Consider the following 26,473-nt stretch of genomic DNA (forward strand, 5'->3'; position numbering starts at 1 on the left):
GAAGAATCAAGTCAGATCAGCGTTTCTCGGGCTCTCAGCGTGGCCAGCATCTTTGTAAGACAGACGAGAGACTAGAGATGGCCCAGCTATTACACTCAGGCACTGCTCATGATGGTTTGAAAGAAAATGGCCCCAAAGGGAGTGGCACTATTAGTTGTGGTCTTGTTGGAGGAACTGTGCCACCATGGAGGCTGGCTTTGAGGTCTCATATATGCTCAAGTCACGCTCAGTGAGAAAGAACACTTACTGTTGCCTACAGAAGATTTAAGAACCCTCAGTTCCTTCTCCAGCTCCATGTCTGTCTGCACGCCACCACGTGTCACCATGATAATGGAGTGAATCTCTGAACTATAAAACCAGTCATGCCAACAAAATGCTTTCCTTTCTAAGAGCTGCCATGGTCATAGTTTCTCTTCATAGCACTAGAAACCCTAAGACATTGCTCTTCCAGAGGACATAAGTTCAATTCCCAGCACCATATGGGACAGTTCCTAACTCACGAGCACTTAGCCACACAGGCATATGCAACTAAGAAAACACTTGCATGTCAGCAAACTGGAATATGTAGATCAAATTCAGCTCTTAGCCTGCTTTTGTAAATAATTTTTTATTGCAACACACACAAATATTTGTAAAACAGTAAAAAAAAACATGACTATGTATGCATTAACATATGAAACTAGAAGTCAGTAGATTTGGAAAACGCCTAAATTATTATTTAACACAAAACAGAAAAAAAGCAACTGTTTCCATTAGCTGACTGTCTGGTCTAGGCCCTCTGCCAAAGGTTTCTCATGCGTAGCCAATTAAAATTTCCCCAACAACTCTCTAGGGTACCATTACTGCCTACGTAACATACCAGTGCTCCAGTAACCCAACAGGAAAATCTCATTGTGAGAGATTTCTAAAGCATTCAAAGGTAAAACACTTTATTGGGTGCTTAACATACCAGTGTGAGAAAAATGTCATTGTAAGGTAGCCATTTTAGCATGTAGCTCTTTGAATGACCTGCAAATAAAACACATCTGTCTTATGAAACACCTGGGCAGGGCGGGGCAAAGAAATCCTATCTCATTGGAATGTTAGTGATCTATTAATTTTTGTATAGAAGTGGGCCAAAAGAAGGGCCTCACTCTTTTGGAGGTTTTTTGGGGTCAGAATACATCCATGTTTCTTCTACGGAAATGATCACTCTTGACTTCCTCTTCGCTTATGATGATCAAGTAGGGATTTTTCTCCTCCTCGGCAATCAGAAACTTTTGGGTTTCCTTATCAAAGTCAGTAATTCGCAGCCTAGAAAGATACACAAAATTGACAGCTCTAATTCACTCTTAAGGTTTTCTTGTCTAGGTATATGTGTGACGAGTTTATGTACACCATTTGTGTGCAGGTACCTGTGGAGATCAGAAGAGGTCATCGGGCCCTCTGGACAGCAGTTGTGAGCTGCCATGTTGGGTGCTGGGGAACTGAAGTTGAGACCTCTGGATGAGCAGCAAATGCCCTTAACTGAGGAGTCATTCCTCAGCCCCTCACGCTTCCTTTATGTGCTTTCCAACATTTCTTTTTCCCTTCATAATTTTTCTTTTCCAAGATCATGTTCAGGCGACCTTGATGTTGCCTCTACATGGGGAGACATACCCATGATATCCAGATTTCTTCCATACAAACTGATTGGGGACTGGAGAGGTGGCTCAGTAGTTAAGAGCACTGGCTGCTGTTGTAGAGGTTCTGGGTTCAGTTCCGCACATGGCGGCCAACAACTACCTGTAACTCCATTTCCAGGGGACCTGAGACTATCTTCTGGCCTCCAAGGCTACTACATGCATGCGGTACATACACATACATGCAGGCAAAATACCCACACACATAAAGAATTTTAATTGACTTGTTGCCCATGTTTGTGTGTGCATGCATGCACCAGCCAGAGGTCAATGTCAGGTGTCTTCAATTGTTTACCACCATAGTTTTTGGAGACAGGGTCTCTTGCTAAACCTGCCAGTCATGGACTTCAGAGAGGTCCCTATCTCCACCCTTCTCTCAGCAGCAGGGCTACAGCATGAGACCACAGTCAACTTCTGAATGTATCGGAACTCAGGTCCTCATGTTTCTGCTGAGAGTACCTTACTTGACTGAGCTGCCCTTTAGTTCTCACTTGGACCGTTTCTGTGGGATGAATTCTTCAACCCAACTGTGGCCTATTTCAGTTTGATGTCAACCCCCAGAACAGTGACAGGAAGCACGGATTCCATCTAAGCCTTAGGATTTTGGATAGAAGACATGGAAAAGGCTTAGGAGCTTTCTCCCCCTTCAAGGCTCAAACAACTCCACGATTTGAGTGTCTGGTTTTAGCCCTCTGGCTGTTTGTTATGCATGTGCACACACCTACAATCACAGTCACACAGACACCACAGAGGAAAACACACACAGATGCACGCGCGTGCACGTACACACACGTACACACACACACACACACACACACACACACACACCCACCCACCCACCCACCCACCCACCCTGGTTTTGGTCTCTGTCTTGGTTCTGTGTTAATTGCTTTTCTATTATTGTTATAAAACACCATGACCAAGGCAACTCACAGCAGGAAGGGTCTATTTGGGCTTACAGTTCCAGAGGGATAAGAAGCTACCATTGTGGCAGGGAGAGTGGCGGCAGCAGCAGCAGGAAGCTGAGTACATGCCTTGGACCATAAGCAGAGAGCAGAGAAAGCACACTGGGAATGGTACAAAGCTTTGCAAGTTTAGAACCCGCAGGAGTGACGCACTTCCTCAAGCAACGCCACACCTCCTAAACCTACCCAAACAGCACAATCAACTGGGGACCAAGTACTCAAACATCCTTGCCCACGGGAGGCATTTTCATTCAAACCATCACATTTGCATATTTTATGTTCCAAGTACCTCTGTAGGAAACAGTCATGTTCCTAGGGCATATAGTAACTGCAGTACAAGTCTCTCTGAGACTTTCCAAGGTGGTGTAGAAGGACAAAAAGAAACAGCAACAATGAAAACTTACTTGGTTTTGTAATATTTACTACATTATCGGACACCTGTATATATTTGAATTTCTTGTGTCAAATAATGACTCCTACTTTGCAGATCAAAGCCTGATAATCAGAGGGACTGATACCTTGCCCTGGGGTGCAGCATAAACTTAGCTGAATTGGAATCAAATGCAGAGCTGGATGGCTCAGAACTTGATGGACAACTTACCTCTTTCTACCTCACACATTCACTCCAGCCGGGGCCACATGCAGCCAAGGACAGCTAGGAAAAGGTCTAGCACAAAATTACAAACTTACTCAAAACTGAAGATTGTTTTGTACACCAGCTGCACAGGTTTGAGTGTGAACGGTGTTTGGCCATGTTGTGACGTCAAAAGCTTGGACACTCCATAAGGGTTTGATTTTTCCAGAAAAGAGGGCCCTAACCTACCTAAAATGACCCTGATCTTGGAGTCTAGGGAAGAGTGCTCTCTCAGTGAAGGGTTTGCTACACAAACCTGAGGACCTGGGATAAACCCTCAACGCCCACATAAAAAGCAGGGACCAGCGGCACACGTCTGCGGTTCAAGAACCCAGGAAGCAGAGATTTGGCGGGTTCCTAGCGCTTGCTGGCCAGTCAGTCTAACAGAACTGGTTAGCCCCAAGTCCCAGTTATTCAAAACTAATGGAGGCAGATGGCATCTGAGGGTGGATGGCGGTGGAGGCTGTCCTCTGGCCTCCACACTCACATGTAATCCGCACACACATGTAACCTGAACTCACTTATATGCTTTTACAAGTTACCTTGATCTACATGGGTTCGAAGACCATAGGGGGGAAATGAATCACAAAGATAAATGCTGAGGGTTATGAAAATAATATACAATACATTTACAAACATCATATGCTAATATAAAGTAGTCTGAATATATTTTTGATATACATTTATGTGTTTGTCATATATTTGTATGATAATTATATAATACAAATCTTTATCTAGCAGATCATCCTAGCTTGCTTAGTCTATCTTAAATATTCTCAGAGCAGCCACATTAGGCCCCAGGTGGGCAAAAAAAATCAAATTACCTATCACAAAGCCCATCCTATATGAAAATGTTGATCTCTCATGTAACTATTGACTACTGTGTTGTAATGGCTGTAAGGGTATGCCTTCATATTGCAGAGTCGAATGATGATAAATCAGGGCTGCCTGTATACACGTAAGTTATGTTTACAAGTATATTTATATATTATTGTTAGAGCAATGATAGTACCAAATGTCACCAGTACTTGGGCACTCACTAGTCACAGGAAAAGGAAGGTTTTACACTTAATCTAATACTCTTGCAACAGCCCCCAAGTGAGAAAATATATTACTTGAATTTATTTTTAATTCAAAATTTTAAAATATTTTATGGCATCTCCTCCCCAAATGCCAATTAACTACCCAAAGTCCCTCAATTGAGACTCCTATCTGAACAATCAAGAATGATCTGAGGTTGACACCTGTCCTCAATGAGGGGCGAGATTTCACAAGATATGCCTATTGCTACAGCAGCGGCATGGTTACTATTGGTGCAACCAACTGCCTTATTATTGAACTGTTTGCGTGCGCACACACGTGCATGTGTGTGTGTAAGCATGCAGAGGACAGAGGTCAACATCAGATTATCATTCTTGATTTTTGAGACGGGGGTCCCCTCATCTGGCCTGGAACTCACTGATATGACTAGACGGGCTGGCCACTGAGCATTAAGGATCCTCCTTCCTGTTTTTACCTCTCCAGGACTGAGATTACAAGTGTAAAACTCACGTTTTTTTTCATGTACTTTCTGGGTATCAAACCCTGGTCCTCATGCTTGTGTGGCAAGGACTCTACGGACTGAGTCCTCTCCCCAGCCCTTAATTCTATATTAAATTATTATGTTATGTTATTAGAGGCATACTTCAGATCTCAGTTAAACACTTCTTAGCCCTAAGGCCAGCTCACCCAAGTATACGCTCGATATTCCTGTGCTGTTGCAGCGCCTCACACAGCATGGCCAGCCCACTGCGGTTCAAGGCATTCTCTGCCAGGTCGACTGCCCGCAGGGTCTGACTGTGGGTAAAAGTAGAAGCCAGGTCCTCACAACAGGCATCGCTTAGCTCACAGGCTTGCAACCTGCAACAAAGAAGAGCTCCATGTCAGAGTTGGAAGGCAGACGACGGACAAGAAGTGACTTGGTTGTTTAGCCTACACTTACTCCATAGCCTTTCATGTCCCTTTTAAGGACAGTCTCTTAAAAAGCCCAGTGTTCATGATGTCGCATTGTCCCGTTTGTCAGATGTGACCACAACTGCCCATTCTCTGTATCCATGTCTGTAATGAATGAACTTGCCCTCTCCACTCAACAGTCTGCTGTCCCAGCCCTTGAACCTGGGGTGAAATTTTACCCGGCACTGGGTAATACGGTGGGGGTTGGTGAGTTCTGAGCCTACACCTCAGGCGCCATGATACCTTTTGATCTGAACCCTTGAAGATTCATTTTCTATGAACTAAACTATGTCCCCTCAAAATTCATATGTTGAAGTTCAAATTCCCTGTGCCTCATGGGACTGGACCTTGAGACACAGGTTTTAGAGAGGAAACTAAGTTATAATGAGGACACTAGGGTGGGAACTAATCTTGTATAACTGAATACACAGGGAGAAGACAGCCATTTTCAGGTCAATGAGCAAAGCCTAGACTGCATGCCCTGCCTTGGTCCTCTAATGGAACCCTGCTGACAGCAAGCTCTCACTTCTAGCCTCTACAACAGCATCATCAATAAATCTCTGGTGCAAGAGTCATTCAGTCTATGTTTGTCACGGTAGCCAAAACAGTTGCCAAATCAGTTAGTCCAGACAAAAAAGTCAATGAGATGTGGGCTAGCCACACTTGTCATCGCCAGTGGACGTCCATCTGTGCATCCACATATGCACCCATCCATAAAACAGCTACCTATCACATGATTCAATCCATTAATACCATATATCTATGCCTGCAACCTTCATTCACCCATCCATTCACCCCCACCCAGGCATCCATCCAATCATCTATATACTCATCCAACCAAACATGCATCCATCCTTGTAATAACCATCCATCCCATGCATGCAACAATCAATCATCCACCCATCCTGGCGTCCACTCACCCATCCTGGCATCCACTCACCCATCCTGGCGTCCACTCACCCATCCTGGCGTCCACTCACCCATCCTGGCGTCCACCCACCCATCCTGGCGTCCACCCACCCATCCTGGCGTCCACCCACCCACCCTGGCATCCATTTACCCATCCTGGCGTCCATTTGTGTATCCATGTATCTATCCACCCATGCCCGCACCATCCACTTCTCCTGTCTCCATTCTCAACAGTGAGGTTGTCCCATTATCACAGTTCCCTAGATGATCAAGTGTTGCTGGTATGCCCAGTTGAGGTAAATCATACCTGGCTAGACTAGCGATGAGCCAGTAGTAAGGCTAACTGCTATGTTGTCCCTACGGAATTTTGATTTCTCTTTCCGCACATTAATCTCCTACCTTTTGTCACCCTCAAGGACACAGCTATGACCTCGATGACACCCACCCGAGAATCTCTAAGTGGCAGCTGGGCTGTTTGATAGCATCACACAGAACCTTCACGCCAGCGTCTTCTATCTTATTGTTGGAAATCTGAAGGCTTTTCAGGTTCTGGTTGTTGCTGAGGACTTCCGACAGATCTTGGCAGCTGCTAGCGGTGATGAGACAACGTCTCAAACTGCAGGGGAAAAATCACAATATGGTGGTTACTCCCTGTTACACAAGACTCAGTGATACCCGAAACTGCAGACAGCACTGAGCCCTTCAGATCATCTTCTCAATGGTCCACAGAGGACAAAGAAGACCAGGCACACTAAGATATTAATGATGGCGGAGCACACCAAATACAATGCGCCGTAATAAAAGTTAAAGCGGGACTGGAGAGATGGCTCAGAGGTTAAGAGCACACTGCTCTTGGAGAGGACCCAGGTTTGGCTGTCGGAACCCATGGCAGGAAGCTCACCACCTATAACTACTGTTCCAGGGGATCTTCCTGCCTCCTTGGGTACTTGCACGCCTGTGATACACACACATACACTCAGAAGCACAAACACATAAAATGAGGTAAATAAATCTTTAAAAGTTGAAACAAGCTGGGCGGTGGTGGTACACGCCTTTAATCCCAGCACTCAGGAGGCAGAGGCAGGTGATCTCAATTCTAGGCCAGCCTGGTCTACAGAGTAAGTTCCAGGACAGCCAGGGCTACACAGAGAAATTCTGCATTGAAAAAAAATTGGAACAATTATTATATTAAATTAATGCTTCTGAGCAATAATTGACTATGGGTGACCCTATGAAAATGGAGTAGGGGGTACTGACCCAAACCGTGGATAAGGCAGGAGTGGGAGCAGCTACCGTGCAGTGTGCAAGGAGACTACACTTGGCAGCAAAGAAAGATGGCGTGATGTTACAGCCTTTGCCACCCACACGGAAGAGTAGCTGACTGGGAACGCTTGAAGCCCACTCTTTTCCTGAACTATCTTCGATCCACTTGATTTTATGAAACACCAGCAGGCGAGCTTGTTTCTGAGGAGCTCATTTCTGATTTCTCAAATTCCTGTTCCCAAAGTAGAATTTTCATGCACATAAACTAAACCACACACATTTTTGAATCTTCTCGTCTATGTATTACTCTTCCTTTGGGTTTGAAATGTCTCCCTGTAGGTTGATGCATTTAAACACTTAGTCCCCAGACAGGAATACTGTTTGGGGAGGTTGTGGGACCTCTAGAATATTGGGTCTGACAGGCAGATGTGGGTCACTGGGTGTTATATCCTTATCTCTGCACTTTTGGTTCCACTCTGCTTCCTAACCCACAAAAATGTGAAGAATTTCACACACACACTGCCACCCTGAGGTGTGTAAAGTTTCACAGGCACGCATGCGCCATGAGGTACGCATGTACCATGAGGCCACGCTACCATTTCTTCCTCCACCAGCAGTAACTAGAGTATCCCATACCATAACCTACACTGAACCCCGACTCTCTTAAGCCCCCCTGTCAGGTGTTTCATCACAGTCACAGCGATAAGAACAATTACGATACCCTTCGATCCCGAATTTGGGGTTCAGTTTTTCATCTCTTGATATCTACTCACTGTCCAGTATCTACTCCAAACGTCTTAACCATTAAGACCCAAGTCATAATTCCCTTCTTTCAGTCCCTTGTGTATATTCTGAGAGGCTGCCCCGCCACATACCAACACTGCGACTCAGAGGGCAAGGTACAGGTTTGTTCTTGGGAACAGCTCATCAGCAACCTGACGTGAGTAACCCTAACCTCCGTATTCTCAGGTATAGATATTAAGGATTCCTAGGCAGGGCCTCCAAAGCCAAGTTGACAGAAACCTACTGTAGTGTCTGCAGGATACTGTTTGGAAGGCTCAGAGGCTTACAGAGAACCTTCAGTCCTTCATCCTTCAGGTCATTGGAGCTGATGTCTAGGTGTTCCAGGGTTTTGTTCTGCTTGAGAACATCAGAAAGGTAGTCCCAACACTGCTCACTGAGGGAGCAGTTAGCCAACCTGTGGACGGGAAAGAATCATGAGAATGGGAGTGTAGCATTTCCGCAATGCCACACACAGTAACAAAAGATTCAAGCAAGACAAGGAAATGCTGGCTTATCGTTTCTTCCGACTCACGTCAGTTCCAGTATCCAAACTGAATAAAATTCACTGAAAATACTTATGCTTCGAAGATCTTCCCCAATGCTAACTGAAATCATCTATATTAACAATGACTCCATCACCTGGCTTTATGATACTTTTTATAGCTACATGGTTACTGTCATGGAGACAACCACATCCACGGTGTCTTATATAACGAAGGATATGTGCTTCCATTTCGTTTCTGTTGCTGTGACAAACATATCCTCACAGAAAGCAACTCTGGGAGCCAGGCAGTGGTGGCACATACTTAATCCCAGCACCTGGGAGGCAGAGGCAAACAGATCTGTGAGTTCAAGGCCACCCTGGGTTAGTGAAACAGTTTAAAAGAGAAACAGCCAGGCGGTGGTGGCTCACACCTTCTATCCCAGTATTTAGGAATCACATGCCTTTAATCCCAGCACTGAGGAGGTGGAGACAGGAAGGGATATGACTGGGCAGAGACATGAATATCAGGTGGGAAGAGACAGGAACTTAGAGCCTTCTGTCTAGGATTCGTAGAAACAGGATCTCGGCACTTTAGGCTGAGCATTCCGAGAGGTGTAACACTAGTGGCTGGCTGCTTTGCTTCTCTGATCATTTCAGCTTTCAACCCCTAATATCTGACTCCAGGTTTTTATTAAGACTAATTAGGATTGCCTTACACCCCCCAAAGCACCAATCCGTCTGTTTTCTCCTCTGCGTCTAAAGACCCTAGTTTCCTTTCGTGTTAGCCTACCCACTTACTCTATCCATGATCACAAGAGAGGATCATTCTGTGTGGAATGAGGCTCTGGGGCTCACGGGCATTCTGCTCAGACTGTCCCAGCTTAGAGCCCACGCTGCGTGCCAGAAACAAGTTACCAACACAGGTCTCTGTCTGTTTCAGGCACTGTAATGGAACCTAACAGCTTTTGAAGTTTAGTACATTAATCCTTTGGTATTTATGGGTAGCAGGGGTGCGTATGGGAAGGCAAGAGGGCAGATTCACTGTGGATGCAAAATCACACAGGTGCTGAAGAGCTGTATGCACAGTGGTTCAGGGTGTGTCCAGACGCCGTCCACACTCTCCCGTGCACCAGCTCCAACCACCTCCAGACTTCTCACAATATGCAATACAATATAAACACCCACTGCTACGCCATGCTGACAAGGGAATAACTAGAAAAATAATCTGCAGATATTCAGGTCAAACCCAATGAAAAATTTAAACGTTCTTGTGTGTTTGTGCCATCTACGATGTGTGCGGGCGCATACCACAGTATGTGTGAGGTCACAGAACAACTTTATGGAGTTGTGTCTATGTTTTAAATCACGCGTGTGTCATGAGTGGGTTTGTCTGTCTGAGCGAGGGTGCCTGTGGAGGCCAGCAGAGGCTGTGTGATTCCTCGGGCTGGGGACAAGTGGCCTGCGTGTTCTTACGCCGCCTCTCCAAGGCCTCTCAGCTTGCCTGCGAATCTTAGGTTTAGGCTTAGAAATTTCTGCTATGGGGCTCTTTCAATGGGCAGATATTAGAACTAATTACTTTCTCCATGTGGGGTGTGAGGGGATGCCTTAGTCACCAGGCAGGACTCTGGAGAGTGGGAAAGCACAGGAAGGTACGGAGGAAAGAATGTGGGCCTGTCAAATCACCTCATGGCTGCATCCTAAACCCAAAGGGAGCTGTCCTGGCTCCTTACGGATGTAAGCACCACCCCCACCCCACTCCTGGGAAGAGTCACAGCTACCCACACAGGCGCCCGTTTTCCCACAGGAGACTGTCTGTCAAGATTAGGCTCCAGCTTCTTTCTCTACCGCCTGCCTCTCTGTGCTGACTCAGGAATCTAACAGCGTGTGCGCTGTCTGGTGGCCCTGTGGAGGCCAGCGGCTCTCGCTGCATGTCTTCCTCTGTCTCATCTGTCACCAATATGGCCGGTCCTTGAGTTTTAGGACCCACCTGTCTTCACCTCTCAGCTCTGAGGTTCAGACAGTGCACACCGTTGTCAACACGGCAGTACTCTTCCCCACTGAGCCATTTCCCAGTCACGGTTTCTCCACAGTGCCGCCACCCCCCCCCCCAGCATGGTCACTTACACTAAGTACTTGAGAACACAGTCTGGGTGGCACAGAGCCTTGCACAGTGAGGACACTCCTTTGTCCAAGCTGTTGGATGCGATATTAAGATGATCCAGCGTCTTGCTGTTGGTCAGGACGGAGGCAAGGAGCTTGCAGTCCTCAGGGGAAAGCTGGCAGCCTGCCACCCTGCAGGAGAAGAAGGTGGTCATATTTTTCTCTGGCTTCACAACACGTCCCCTTGCTAATCCCATGAAGGTTTGGGACTTCTCAGACCTTGACACTGTTCTTCAAACAAACGATGATTTGGAATGTGTATGAGTGTTTGCCTGCATGTATATATGCATGCCACATGTGTACTGACAGAGACCAGAAGGGGGCATCATATCCCTTAGAACTAGAATTGTAGGTGCTGGGACTTCAGTATGGGTTCTCTGCGCATGATCAGCAAATACTCTTAACTGCTGAGTCATCTTTCCAGCTCAGTTTTTAAAATCACATTTATTTACTGGGGTGCGTGTGTGTGCCCTTGAGCTACCAGCTGTGGTACACGCCATATTGGTAAACCGTGACGTGCCATCTGTTGAAACCGGACTGTGGGAGTGAGGAGGGTTTTCCTGCCCCAGAGTCTAGTATCTTATTGCAAATATCCTCTAAGACGCCTCCTTGTCCAGGGATGGGCTGGCCCCTCTGGGCCTGTAGGGAGAGGGGAGAGCACTCAGTGTAGAAACACTGTGTTCCCGGAACAGCTGGACCCGCTGACCCATCCTGCTGGTTAGCTGTGATCAGTGTATAAGGTGACTGAGTTTGCACAGGAACGGTAGAAAGACAAATTCAAAACTGTAGTCCTCCTGTGACAAGGTGGCTTTTTTTTTTTTGTCTTTTTAAGACCGGGTTTTTCTGAGTAACAGTCCTGGCTGGCCTGGAATTTACTTTTGCAGACCAGGCTGACCCCAAACTCACTGAGATCCACCTGTCTCTGCCCTCCCACGTGCTGGGATTAAGGCATGAGCCAGCACCACCCAGCCCTCCTGTGAGTTTTAATCGTCAACAAGACACAATCTACGATCACACAGAAAGGCATCTCAACCAGGGGTTCTCTAGATAGGGATGGCCCGTGGGCATGGCTACGGGCGGTGGTAAAACCTGTCCACCTTGGGGGGGGCACCATTCCTCGGGAAGGACAGTCCTGAGCTCTGTGCATGCAGGGAAAGTGAGCTGAGCCCTAGCAAGCACCCATTCATCTACTCTCTTTGCTCTCGACTGTGGACTGATGGGACTCTCTGCTGCCCCGACCTCCACAGCAGAGCCCTGTAAGCTGGAATTTTGAATGCAATATCCTTTTACTCTGACGTTGCTTATGCCAAGACATTTTTTTTTTTTAAATCACAGCCAGATGGACCGAACTTCGATGCCTCCTCTGCGAGGCGTGCGAGCTGGCGGACACAGGGACTCACAGCAGCTTCTCCACATTGCACTCTTCCCGGTTCAGCACCTCACACAACAGTTTCACATCGCTGTGGGAGAGGGTCGTGAGGCTGAGGTTCAAGTACCGCAGGTTTCGGTTCTGTGCCAACAGCTCAAAGAACATGTAGTTATTGCACAGGAAGGACACGTTATTTACCCTGCAGAACAAAGAGACCATCAATTCCCATCCAGCCCGACCATCTCCTCCTATGTCCCGCAATGACTGGGTATTCTAATTTTGTGACCCAGTGATACAGCTCATTGGTTCTCAAACTGGGTGATTTTCCTCCTCTCCGTGGAACTCTGAGAAATGTCTGCAAGCAAGGCTGGCTTTCAGAAGAGGGAGCACCTAGAAAGAGGAGCCCACACACACTCTCGTCATCCTCCAATCCACAGGACACCCCCAGTGAAGAATGGTCAGGAACAGACTAGACTGTAAGCCTTCATCTGTGCAGTTAGCGGGAAGGTGGCAGGGAGCTTAGTCCTTTACTTCCATGATAGGACCCGATCAAAGTTGACCTTTAACTTACTCGAGTATTTGAGGGGTACAGCTGGGATGCTTGAGATGATTATACAAAACCAAAAAGGCCGACTCGCCCAGATTCGTGTCTTTCACCTGGAGTTCCTGGACTTGCTCGCTGCTCACCAGCGTGGAACATACATCTTGCCAACAGATGAGTAGCTTTTCCCTGTAGCAGAGGAGAAAGGAATACATTCTGTTGTTGAAAAGTTAACTCAAGGGGCTGGAGAGATGGCTTGGTGGTTCAGAGCCTTTGTTGTTCTTACAGAGAACCTGAGTTCAACTTCCCAGACCTGACATGGTGACTCACAACCAACCCTAACTCCAATTCCAGGGTAATGACTCCCTCTTCTGGCCACCACGGGTACTGTATGCACACGATGGGCGTGCACACATGTAGGCAAAACATTCATACACACAAAACAAAAAATAAATGATAAAAACTGTCAGGGCTTTCAGTTCTACTCATTTGCAAAATAGTTAAGGCAAGACATCCACAGCACACAAACACAGCAAAGCGACTCCCCGAACAGTGTGAGGGTAGCCAGCTAAGTTCATGCCTGCAGTTTTTAGCCAGACACAGGGCAAGGTCTGAGTATGAGTCCATTTATAACACGTTTTTGTGTATAAATGTTTGTGAGTGCATGCACACACATGCATGTGAGTGCATGCACACATGCATGTGTGTGCATGTATGTGCTTGCATGTCTCTGCCTCCCTAGTGCTGCCCTTTTTTTAAAAATGTGGATCCTGGGGATAAAACTAGAGTTCTCATATTTGTGCAGCAACTGAGTTAACCCCACACTCCCTATAGCATTTCTCTTTGATGGTTTTTCAAGACAGGGTTTCTCTACTTAACAGTCCTAGATATTCTGAAACTCACTCTGTAGACCAGGCTGGCCTCAAACTTAAAGATCCACCTGTCTCTGTCTCCCGAGTGCTTGGATTAAAGGCGTGTGCCGCCGCCGCCACCACCACCTGGCAACATTTAACGTTTAAAAGGCCGTTTGTAGTTAGGAGATCAAGAAAGTCCGAGGAGGAGGGGAGAGGAGAACCGGAGTGCGATGCTCGTATCTTAAGAGGGGCGGGAAACGGGTCAGGGGCCATCACACTCCATCCTCACAAAACAGTGGGTTAATAGACTGCTGCTTTGATAACGAGGCCACTGTCCCCGAGGAAAGCAAAGTCCCAAGGATAAATTCCAGAGCCCCTACACAGTCAACCCAGACTGCTTACTGCTGCAGAAGGAGCAGCTCCAGGGCAGCCTGGAGAACACGATGGACGCAAGGCTAGATCACGTCTCAGAAAAGCAAGCTGGAGCCACAGTTCCTGGCAAAGTGCTAGCCCTGGATTCTAACCTCAGGATAGAAAAAAGAGCCAAGAGATTCCAAATTATACACACGTATTTCTACTGCTTTTTGTGTGTGTGTGAGGAAGACAGGATCTCACTCTTTAGATCAGACTGACCTGGAAGCCATTATGTATGTAGTCCAGATGAGTTTAAAATGCTCAGAGGTCCTCTTACCTCAGTTTCCCGAGTGCTGGGGCTACAAATATGAGACGTGGCTCAGCTTGGCTAATATTTTTTATTCTTTAGATATTATCTTATGTATTCTAGGCTTACCTAGAATACCTGTACTTACTATATAACCAAGGATCAGCCTGAGTTTCTGACTGACCTCCACTACCTGAGTGGCTTGGATTACAGGCATGCACCACTATACTCAGGTTTTATATGATGCTGGGGAGCAAATCCAGGGCCTGCACATTATCATAGGCACTATCAGCCCCGTATGTCAGAACTGATACACTACTGTTACTCTAGAACTATGCACAACTAGTTAACAAAAAGGCACAGCAGCACATGCCTGCAGTCCAGTGCTCTGGAGATAGGCAGATCTGAGTACCAGGCTTGCCCTAGCTACTTGTCCAAAAAAAAATTAATAAAGTTGAATAGTAATAAAATCAAATAGCATATCTTTTAAAGAAGATTTATTACGTATACATGTATGCCTACACATCAGAAGAGGGCACCAGATCTCATTATAGATAATTGTGAGCCTCCATGTGGTTGCTGGGAATTGAACCCTGATCCTCTGGAAGAGCAGTCAGTGCTCTTAACCTCTGAGCCATCTCTTCAGCCCCCCAACTGGCATATCTTTAAGTGAGTCAATCCAGGACTTAAAATGGAGCCTATTGGACTGGAGAGAGTTCAGTGATTATTTAAGAAAGCTTATATTTCTTCAGAGAATAAGAATTTGAATCCCAGAACCCACATGAGGGTAGTTTACTAATCATCTATAATTCCAGCTCCAGGGGATCAGAAGCCCCCTTCTGGCCACAGAGATAATCTCCACATCCATGCATATCAACACAGTCACATGCACATAAAATTAAAATAAATCTTAAAAAAGTGCAAGCCATTGACAGGAAGTGAATTTTTGCATTTCTCCCCCTTTTTAAAATTTTGATTTTGTCTTAAAATTTATTTTTAAGATATAATTAAAATAGAATTCTATCACTTTCCCTTTCCCATTTGCCATGCCCCAACCCTCAAATTGGTAGCCTTTTTATTATATCTATGCATGCATGAACATATATATACACACACGTGTGTGTGTGTGTACATATATATATATGTACACAATATGCTGAGTCTGTTTTGATTGTGTGCATGTGACTTCTGGGCTGGACACTCAGCATTGGACAACAGGATGAGTTTTGAACCAGGAGTCTATGTAAATCGGCAACACACAGGGCAGAGTCTGAGGAGACAGAGAAGAGAGACAGTGAGTGGACTCACATATAGCTGTGTTCTTGTTCAAACTGCAGGACATCTTGCATTGAAAAGGAGAGTTTCTTCAGCGTAGAACAGTACTTTAAGCAGTAGGCAGCAACCATCAGATCTGAAAAATCCTTCACCACGAACTTCACCTGCTGCAGGAAGTTCATCACCTGTACCGCAAAGGCCTCGTCGTCCATCTCAAACAGACAGTAAAACAACTTCATGCTATCCACTTGTTCCTGAAGGTCCTCATTGGCACTGACTGTTTCCAGGCACCGGTACAACTTCTGCTTCACCTCCTGGGACAACTGGTAGCCAAAAAATGCCTCTAGCTTTTCTTGTTCGGATTGGTGTAAAAGGCCAAAGATAAAACAGCCCCCCAAAATCCACTGTACGTTGACTTTCTTTAGAAATGTAAACAGGAATGTCTCTATACACCGGACGTCTTTACTAGGGTGGTCGGTGTGGTTCCTCACCAGATAAAAGACTGCAGCACAGAACTCCTGGACGGACGGGTGGAGGAACGTGTAGAAATTCCTGAAGTCCCTGCTCTTCAGAAAGATCTTGATGTTCAGCAGCATGGGGATGTCCGAACTGACGATGCCATTTTTCCTGAGATCCTCCTCACTAAATGCAAACCTGTCTGTCCACATGCCCTCTGCGGCCAGGGAACACAGGCCCTGCAGCAGGTCTTGGCTTTTCTTACTTGGACTACGGGCGCTCTTGGGAATGAGCAGGTTTAAGATGTACGTGGTATACATGGAGGTGGTGCGTCGGCAGGCGGGAGCCGGGTCTCTTCCCTTGTCTATCTCGTTTTTCAGACACGTAGCCAGCACCCAGCAGAGCAAAGGGACCTGACACAGAGTGAACACCTGCTCGTTTTCTCTCACCAACCTGAAGGCTTCCTGGGCTCTGTTCTTATCCGGGAACAAGTCCCGGAAACACATTCTCCTGCTGCTCTCGTCGAATCCCAGCATGGCTTTCATTTCTGTGTAGTCGATCCTGTCCTCCAGCTTATCCAATGTCTCCAGGGTGCCTGTGATGAGGAGAGAGGACTCTGGGAGGATCTTCCTCCTGAGCAAACTGCTCAGCAGTATGTGCACCGGCCGCTTCTCGATCCAGTTATCACACAGCTCCAATTCCGGTTCAGTCAAATCACAATTCAGTCTTTCCAGGCTGTCAATGATAAACAGGAGTTTCTCAGGTTGGGATATTATCTCCATGATGGGAGCCGAGGGGCTGGGCCACTCTCTGGACATCAGTTCGGTCAGGCTTGCTGTCTTCAGCTGCGTCACTTCCTGACAGCAGAAGTAGAAGATGTAGGAGAATTTGTTCTGAAATATCAGGCCTTCTGACCAGGCCAGCATTAACCTTGCCAAAGTCAGTGTCTTGCCGATTCCTGCCATTCCTTTCAGGATCACCGTGTGTGGCTTCTTCTCGGCTGCCTTTGATATGAAAAGATGCTCGAATTGACTGTATTCATCCTGGCTGACTTTCTGCTTCACGAAATCCTGAATTGGGAAGTCAAATTTTCTGGACCAATCCTGGGTCAGCTTCTTCTTCAAATGAGCTTGATATAGTTTTGTGTATCCTGAGGTCAGTGAGCACAGGAGAAAAAAAATCCACAATGCATCAAAGTTAAGCATTCACTCATCTATGACCTGACCTTGATATTTTAATTCTCAGGAGGTACCCTTCAAAAAAACAATATTTTAAATTATGTGTGTGTTAGTGCACTCTCAGGGAGGTCAGAGGTGTGGAACCCCCACCTCCTGGAGCTGGAGTTACAGCTGGCCATGAGCCAGCCACATGGGTGCTGGGAATGGAGTGCTGGCAGCTGAACTCAGGTCCTCTCCAAGAGCAGGGCATGCTCGTAACCACGGAGCCATTTCTTTAGCCTGTTTATGATGGATGTCTTTAGGAATCGGTAAACTGTGGGCCAGTGTTAGCATCCAGGCACACTTGGCCCTGCCCTTGGGAACCTGGCACAGTATGTCACCCCTCTGTGCATGGCAACCCTTTCCTTGGCTGTAGTACACAGGCGCAAAGGTCTCTAGGAGACAAGTCTGCCTACTCCCTCTTCTCGCTGTTCTGAAGAGGCAAGCGGGTCTTTCCCTCTCTTCCCCCCTCCTTCTGTCTCTCTCCCTCTCTGCCCTCCTTTACCGTTCTCTCGGTAATTGCACCATGGGATGGGGCCCACTGGGGTCCACTTAAGGTCCCACCTCATGCTGTAACCATAACACCCAGAACAATATGCTGGTTAATGGGAGATTTTCACTGGTCCTTGAGCACAGCTTGCGTGTGTGCGTGTGTGTTGTGTGAATGTTATAGTGTCATGGGCTATTTCAGAGGCTGGCACCAGAAGTTCGGGGCTCCCTCTCCCCCATTTCAGCCCAAACTGGGTTTTAAAAAGATTCTTTAAAATGTTCAACAAGTACAACTTCCCACATATATGGCATAAATGCATGAAGGAGTCTATTTAGGGGATCAGAGGGAATTAGTGGGGGGGAGGGTCACAGTGGGGGAATACCATGAGCAAAGCACCATGACACACATACACAGGCGTGCGTGAAAATTTTAACTGAAACTCATTTTGTATGCCAAGTATAATAATTTTTAAACGGTGTTCAATAAAAGTAAAAGGCTGGACAATCAAGGCGGGGAGGGGACTGAGGATAACCAAGGCAAACTGCATTTTATAAAATGTCTTAAATTTAAAACTCAAAGGATGAGGGCCAGTGAGGCGCCCCAGGAGGTAGAGACACTTGCCACTAAGCCTGATGAACTGAGTGTGGTCCCCAAGACTCAGATGACAGAAGCAGAATTAACTATCAAAAGTTGTCCTCTGATCTCTACTTGTGTACCATGGTGTGCAGGTGTATGTGCACATAGACAGAAATAATTATGTCAAAAGAAAAGCCAATAGGTGAACGTGTAGTTAATTAGGAGGAGCTAAAGAGGAAACGAAAGAATTAAGGACAGTTAGAAACAAAAGTTAACCGAAAGTACAAAAACAAAAAGACAGAGAGATACACACAAGACATCACATGAAGATCTTTAACACAAGGCTCAAGATATGGCTCAGTGGTTAAGACTTGGGTTCAGTTCCAAGCATCCACATGGCTGTCTAGTACCAGAAAATCTAAATGCCCTCTTATGGCTTCTGCTTCTTGAGTGTTATCTCATTTTTTGAGCTAAGTTTCTTTCCAGCTGTCTAGAACTTGCCACACTGAAGGGCCAGCTTGCTACAGTGCCTGGCTTTCATGTGGTTGCTGAAGTCAGATTCTCACGCTTACACAGAGGGAGCCGTCTCCCTGCCAACCGTGATGTGATCTATAAGCAGATGTTTTCAGTTGATGCTAGCCCAAATCCACGGAGCTACCACTTCTCTCTAGAGTTAAGTTCCCCAGTTTCGATGCGAGGGTAAATTATTGATGTCCTAGGTAGAAGTTTAACAATTTAGGCAGGTTAGAGCACAAAATCCTACACATTTGACGACACAGATCAGAGCTAACCTGCCTACATGAATCTGCCTCCTTCCTCAAGAAGAAAAACGTCCCCGACATCTGCTGGTCCATGATATGAGGAAGAGTCAAGTCATCAAAACCATGTCACCATCCTCACCAGAAAAGCAACTTAAACCAACTCACCAGCAATTTCTCTCGCTGCCCGCTCACTGAGATCCTTCCTATTGATCTTCTGGAAGATTCTGAAGGTCACATCCCAGGCTTTCTTCTCCTCGTAATATTTGACCAGTAAGTTGGCAAGGTCTTCCCGAGATGCCTTCTTCACTTCGGTCCAAGGAATCTGTTTCAGCCCACACTGCACAATGTCCTCCTTGAGGAGCTCTTTGAACTTCATGAATTCCTTCTTGTTCAGTTCTTCCAGGTACCACATAAGGCCATAGTCAGAAAAGAAAGACGCCATTCTGTCTTAAGAACAGATGGGAATCTGTGGGGAAATCAGGCAAGCAGCGAGTTATTAAAAAAAATGATATCAGTGACCTAGACCCTCTGAATGTGGGTGACAGTTATGTGGCTTGATCTGTTTTGGGGGGCCCTGGAAGTGGCACCAGGGCCTATCCCAGGTGTATGAACTGGCTTTTTGGAGTCCATTCCCTATGGTGGGATACCTTGCTCAGCCTCGATACATGGGGAAGGGCTTAGTCCTGTCTTAAGTTGGTATGCCAGACTTTGTTGACTTCCCAAGGAAGGTCCTAACCCCACTGAGGTGAGAGCTGAGGGGGGCAGACCAGGCTCTCCTAGAAGCCTGACAGAAATCTAAGCCTTGTTTCAGTTCACTATAATGGGACAGAGTTAAACAGACAGATCTCAGAAAAATCAGCCTTCTGCTGGCTTAGCAAGCCACCAAAGCCCCTTTGCTGTCTCAGCAGATCCCCCCCCCCATCTCCTGATAACTAAGGATATCTTTCCCTACCCTGCTGCTGGAAAGAAAGTCCCTAACCACTAGGATCTCCCACCAATCAGCCCCAGATTAATCCCTTCTCTCTGGAATTCCCCAACTCTGCTTTAAAGGAGCTTGCGACCGTCTTTGGGGTCACAAAGTGCCACCCCAGTGTTGAAATTAATAAAGTACTCTTTATTGCATATGTGGCTGTTGGTCTTCTTTGGGGACCTCTCTCAGACCCTAACAATTGGTGTGTTGTCCTGGAAGCCCCCCAGAGAGCCCCACCATGTTGAATGCCTGATAACCCAGCCAGCCAGTAAGTGAAGTGAATGCTCTTTGTCTTGGTCTGTGGTTTTCTTCCCCACTTGGAGGCTCAAGCTAACTGAATCTGGAGGCCAAGGTTTGCCTGGCAGACACACTAGAGGCATCTCCACCACATGGGCCAGGAGACATCTTTGATTCACCTGGTAGGGAAACTGGGTCCCATTGGCTGAACTGGGACAGAGGGTCCCTTTTGGTTGAAGGGGGAACACAGGTTGTGTCTGTTGCAAAATGGAACTCCCCAGGGAGACAAACCATTAGCCTGTTCTGGTTCCTGGTTTCTTTTTTGTGTGCCCTACTGGTACATTCCTGTCCGTGTTCTTTTCGGGTCTTCCTGTCTGCTGGTAATGTTACCTCATCACTTCTCTTCAGAACGGGGCCCGCCAAACTCAACTTCCTCCCTTGAGTCTTATTTTGGACCATTCCAAGGACTTTTAAACCCAAGCTGTTGACTTGCAGCTTATTGTCTGGAGGGTGGGGACACGCTTGATAATGACATGGCGGGACGTTGGGTACCTGGCAGAAAACCTGCAGCTGATCATTGTGGTGGCCTGTATGGGGAGTCTGACAATCTTTATTGTGTGCGTGTATGTGCAGGATACTGACTAGCTGCTGTACACCCAGTCCCTTCCTTCCTGAGCCCAATTCTTCACTGTGGACCAAGGTCCTTGCTGCCATTTCACCCTCCTTTCCTGTTCTGACACTGCCTAGGAAGAATTATGCTTTTGTTTCCACAAAAAGTGTGGTTTTTGTTCATTAATATCCAGTGGGCTATAAATATCTGCCATCATTTAGAGGGGTTGGTTACAAATTATCACTGGTTAGGGTAAGAGAAAAAAAAACTGCTGGTCTCAGGTGTCGCTGCAGGTTTTTATGTGGAGTTATTTCTGTTACAGTATCTGCATGTTTCTGTTCTTGTTTAAAGTGTTATAGGCACACAAGACTCGAGACTACTAAAGGAAACCACAGGAAGAACTTTGATAAAAGTTTTTACGTTGTCTGAAAAAAATGCAGGAGACTAAAATAAGGAAGAGAAGAGAAACGCGAAGGCTGTCTGAGTAAGAATGTCTGGCTGCAGCAGAGGGGCAGAGACAGGAACTGAGGAGTATAGCAAACTGTAGAAGGCCAGAGGAGGTAAGAGAGTTGATCATGCTATGCGAATTCTGGGTGGTTTTCTTCATTAAAAAGCAAAGCTGATGATTCCCTACAAAATGTTTGTGTTGGGAACAGGGTCGTTCTCTTTAAAGGAGAGGCCACCACCTACTGCACCCCTGTACTGTTTTTCCTTCTCCAGACGGGTTGGAGGACTTCTTTTCTGTCCCACCACCTTACCCCCAGGTGCCCCAGGATGAGAGGTCCTGGAGGGCAGAGGGGGAGGATGGAGGAGCCCCCCACATATGCATGCATTCTCGGAGGAAGGAGCTGTCAGCTGGGGCTCACTCCTTTGTGGGCTAACCTGATGCTGAGGGCAGGCAGCAGCTAGTCCATTGGTCCTTTGCTACTAGCAACCTTTAAAATTAGAAATTACAAAATTCTAAGTTTTCTGAGAAATCTGCAGGGCTAGTAGACCTGTTGGATTCTGTCCTTTTCACTCACCAGACCACATGGGATGATTGTTTCCAACTACCCCAGGTCCTCTTCACTACTGAGGAGAGGGACCGGATCGGAACAGACTTGGAAATTGGTTCCAGGCCCAGATGGAAGACTGGCCACCAATGTAGACCTCATAAACGTTGGATTTCCTGTGATGTGTCCCTATTGGGATTCTAACATGGAGAAAGGTAGGGAGGGGCTGAACATCTACCACCAGACCTAATTGGGGAGTTTCTGGGCTGCCGCGAGGTGGCCCACAAATTTGTCCAAAGTTAGTCAGATATACCAGGGGCCTGAAGAAACACCAGGAGCATTCCTAGAAAGGCTGATAGAAGCTTTTGAGACATACACACCCTCGAATCTAGAAGCACCAGAGAATTGATCTGCAGCTGGCCTGGCTTTTGTCAACCAGTCAGCACCAGCGATTGGCCTTAAGTTGCCGAGACTAGATGGTTTCAAAGGCAAGAGGCTGACTGAACTCATTGTGGTTGCTGAGAAAGTATTCAATCCCAGAAGACAGACTAAGGGGCTTACAACAGCTTTAAAAAGACAGATACATGGGGCTCACCAAAGTCCTTCTAGCTGTGTTAGGCATCCCAGAGGTTAGAAAACAGGCACTGGTCTTTGGACACTCACCACGTAAAGGGAAAAGCCCAAAGCAGGGACTGCACAATAGGCCTAGTCTGCAAAAAAAATCAAGGTGCCTATTGTAGGAAGTTGGGTCACTGAAAAATAAATGCTCTGACCAGGGCTCAAAAGTAAAGGTACTGAAAATAGGAGAAATAAGGGATTGAAGGGGGCAGGGCTCGGGGCCCCTCCCCGAGTCTTGAGTAACCCTAAAGGTGGAGGGGAAAGCCATAGATTTTCTGGGGGACACAGGAGCACAACACCCATTTTAAAACAACCCCTAGGCAAAACATCACCAAAGCAATCCAGGGTGCAAGGGGCTAAGGGATGAACTGGGACTCGTGAACTACTCGAAGATCAGTGGACATAGGAAAGGGCCGAGTAATCCACTCTTTTATGGCCATCCCTGATTGCCCACACCCACTGTTTGGAAGAGACTTATTAACTAAGATGGGGGCCCACATCCATTTTGAAAAAATGGTTTACAGACCCTCCAAACCAAAGCAGCAATAGAGACCTGCTTCAAAATTGACTCCAAGAAATTCCCCAAGTAGGGGAATCACTCCCCATATTAAGCGCCTCAGAGACCTGGGTATTTTGGTCCCTTGCCAGTCGGCCTGGAACACGCCCCGTTGATGTGGATGGCCTCCTGATAGCAGCGGACACCTTGGAAGCCTGCAGAGCACTAAAGGACTGCTTAGAACTGTGGGAGACTTGGGGTATCGTGTATCAGTAAAGGTGGCTCAACTTGGCCAGACTGAGGAAACTTACTTAGGGTACATACTCAAGAGGGGGGGGACTGTCAAAAGCAAGGAAAGAGGCCATCTGGAATATCTCCAGACCCAGCAAATGCTGAGAGATGAGGACTTCCTGGGGTCTGCTGGGTTATGTAGCTCTGAATCCCTGGGTTTGCTGAATTCACTCGGCTTCTATATAAGGTCATGGTGGGGGGTGATTCCCCTCAACTGGGCCTCGCAGGTGGAAAAGGCACGCAATGAAATTAAGGCGGCTCTACTGAATGCACCTGTTCTGGCACTACCAGATCTACCAGACATCACCGAACCCTTCCACATGTATGTGGATGAGAAGAAGGGAATGGCTGAAGGGGTACTGTAGTAGACCCTGGAGCCATGGAAAAGGCCGGTAGCCTACTTGTCCAAAAAACTGGATCCAGGGGCTACTGGTTGACCTCCTTGCCTCTGCATAATCACAGCAACAGCTTTTTAGTTAAAGACCCAGACAAACTAACTTTGTTTAGTTTGGGGCAAGCTCTTAAAGTGGCCACCCCCATGCTATAGAGGGGGTCCTTAAACATCCTCCTGAGAGATGGCTTCCTAACGCTCGGCTGACTCATGATCAGGCTTTGCTCTTAACCCACCCAGGATCAATACACCCACAGCAGTGCCTTCGAACCCTGTGGCCCTGCTCCCAGACCGGGACCTGGATCAGCCTCTCCACGATTGTCTGGACATCCTCAGCCATCTCCACGGGATCAGACCGACCTCAAGGATGTCCCTTTGTCAAGGGCTGAGGTAGCATTGTATACAGATGGCAGTAGCTTCATCAACATGGTATCAGTATGCAAAGGCAGCGGTTACAACTGAGGAAGAAGTCATAAGGACAGAGGCTCCACCTCCTGGGACATCAGCCCACAGGGCTGAGCTGACAGCTCTAACACAGGCACTGCAGTTGGGAAAAGGAAAAAGACTTAATGTCTATATTGATAGCTGGTATGCGTTTCCCATGATACATGTCCATGGTGCCATCTACAGGGAGAGGGGATTGCTGAGCACAGAAGGAAAGACAAACAGGAGATTTTAGGCCTTTTACAGGCCATATGGCTGCCCTAGGAGATAGCTTTCATACACTGCCCTGGACACCAGAAAGGAGAGGACCCAATCTCAAGGGGAAATAGCGGAACAGACAGCCCTCCAGACAGCAGCCATTCTGCTGGCCACACCAAAGATGGTTGGCCATGTTGTCAGAATGTCCAGCTTACACTGATGCAAACCTAAGCCTTAGTTTTGGTTCACTAAAATGGGACAGAGTTAAACAGGCAGTCCTCAGGAAAACCACAGCCTTCTGCTGGCTCAGCAGACCCCAACGGCCCCTTCTGCTGGCTCAGCAGGCATGCCCAATCTCCTGATAACTAAGGATAGCTTTCCCTACCCTGCTGCTGGGAAGAAAGTCCCTAACACTAGGATCTCCCACCAGTCAGCCCCTATACTAATCTTTCCTCCACCAAACAGGCCCAGATTAATCCCCCTCTCTGGAATTCCTCCAACTCTGCTTTAAAGGAGCTTGTGACCTTCTCTGGGGGTCACCAGATACCACCCCAACATTGAAATTAATAAAGTACTCTTGTTATTGCGGACGTGGCTGTTGGTCTTCTTTGGGGGCTTCTCTCGGATCCTCACAATGGAGGGTGGGAAGGGGAAACTGGGGTCGGTATGTAAAATGAAAAGTAAATCTTTTAAATAAAAAATAAGAAAACAATGGCGTCAAGGGGCTGGGGAGATGGTTGAGCTGGTGCGGTGTTTGCTGCACAAGTTTAAGGACACGTGTTTGGCTCCTCAGCACTTGCGTAAGAAGCAGGGTGTGGTGGCAAAGCCCTGTAATCCTAGCACTGGAACAGCTAGAGGCAGGAGGACTGGGGGCCTGCTGACCAGTTAATCTAACCAAGAACCAGACTGGGTTCCCAGTACCCACACCAGGGTGTGTGTGTGTGTGTGTGTGTGTGTGGTGTCTCACAGCTTCCTGTAACTTTAGCTTCAGGGCATTTATAGACTACGCAGGCATGACACACATGTGGTGGGCATACATACACTCAAGCAACCCATACACAAAAATAAATCTTAAGAGAGTTACTGTCATCTCTGGCTCTGGTGATACTGAGTGCGAGGTTAGTATTTATGATAATGGTATAAAATACATCTCAGGCATATACCAGTTATTAATGTAAACCAGATGAGTACAGTGACATGGGCCTGGAGCCCCAACTACTTCAGAGGCGGAGACAAGGTCAGGGTCTGCCTACAAAACACAGTGAAGTCAAGGCAAGCAACTTAATGAAACTCTGTCTCAAAAGAAAAAGCAGGGCTGGAGAGATTGCTCAGTGGTTAGGAGCACTGACTTTTTCCAGAGGATCTGGGTTCAATTCCCAGTAACCACATGGTGGCTCACAACAAGGGTAGGAGCTTGGAGTTAAAGGAGGTAGGTGCAGCTAAGGAGTTAAAGGTACTTGCTTACCAAACCAAAACAACAACAAAAAAAGTGCCGGGTGGTGATGCACATCTTTAATCTCAGAGCTCAGAAGGCAGAGGCAGGCAGATCTACGTTCGAGGCCAGCCTGGTCTACAGAGTTCTAGGACATGCTCTAAAGCTACATGGAGAAACCCAAAGAATCAAAAATCTAAAGAAACCCCCAAAACAAAGAGTACCTGTTGGCCCTGTAACTCTATTTCTAAAGCACCCGGTACCTCCCTCTGGCCTCCGTAGACACCCGGCACGTGTGTGATGCACAGATAAACACACACACACACACACACACACACACACACACACACAATAAAGATAGAATTTTTAAAGTATATAAAAATAACAAAGAGGCTGGGTTATGGATCAGTGGTAGAGTGTTTGCGTGGTGTGTGCATTGTACTAGGTTCAGTCTTCAGTACTGCAGAAAAAGAAAACCAAACCAAAGCAAAAAACCCCAAACTAAAGCAAAATCAGATATGCCAAAACCATCCAAAGGAAGGTTTAATAGAATTATGATGTCTAAGACTTTCAGCTCTAAGACAAAAGTACAGAAAGGATAACTATCACCAGATATTACATGCAGAAATATAGCAAGGAAATAAGAGAATCTTAACCTGTGTTCACCAAGAGTATCTACAATCTAAAACAAACAGATTTATCCATAGTAGTGGACAGTTACAAGGAGGAGTGTCTTTTCCCCA

The 26,473-nt window shown here is 46.8% G+C and overlaps 1 protein-coding gene across 3 annotated transcripts in view; it reads right to left on the bottom strand.

Annotated features, from left to right (window-relative positions):
• Positions 1-588: 588 nt before the first annotated feature.
• Positions 589-26,473, bottom strand: part of Nlrp4 (NLR family pyrin domain containing 4) — a 32,047-nt gene continuing 6,162 nt past the window's right edge. For 2 of the 3 annotated variants that reach the window (XM_048426918.3, XM_085692290.2), the window contains exons 3-11: positions 19,217-19,517; positions 15,585-17,157; positions 12,792-12,950; positions 12,252-12,419; positions 10,816-10,983; positions 8,452-8,622; positions 6,607-6,777; positions 4,989-5,159; positions 589-1,293 (exon numbers count right to left, since the gene is read on the bottom strand). In XM_048426918.3, the coding sequence (XP_048282875.1) occupies positions 1,155-1,293; positions 4,989-5,159; positions 6,607-6,777; positions 8,452-8,622; positions 10,816-10,983; positions 12,252-12,419; positions 12,792-12,950; positions 15,585-17,157; positions 19,217-19,493 (2,997 nt within the window). In that variant the 5' untranslated portion in view covers positions 19,494-19,517 and the 3' untranslated portion in view covers positions 589-1,154. Of the gene's footprint in view, positions 1,294-4,988; positions 5,160-6,606; positions 6,778-8,451; positions 8,623-10,815; positions 10,984-12,247; positions 12,420-12,791; positions 12,951-15,584; positions 17,158-19,216; positions 19,518-26,473 lie in introns of those variants that run through there. The other variant, XM_085692294.2, reaches the window with a different exon arrangement.

Source organism: Myodes glareolus, chromosome 1 (genome assembly GCF_982192425.1).
Source record: "Myodes glareolus chromosome 1, mMyoGla1.1, whole genome shotgun sequence".
Classification (NCBI taxonomy): Eukaryota; Metazoa; Chordata; class Mammalia; order Rodentia; family Cricetidae; genus Myodes; species Myodes glareolus.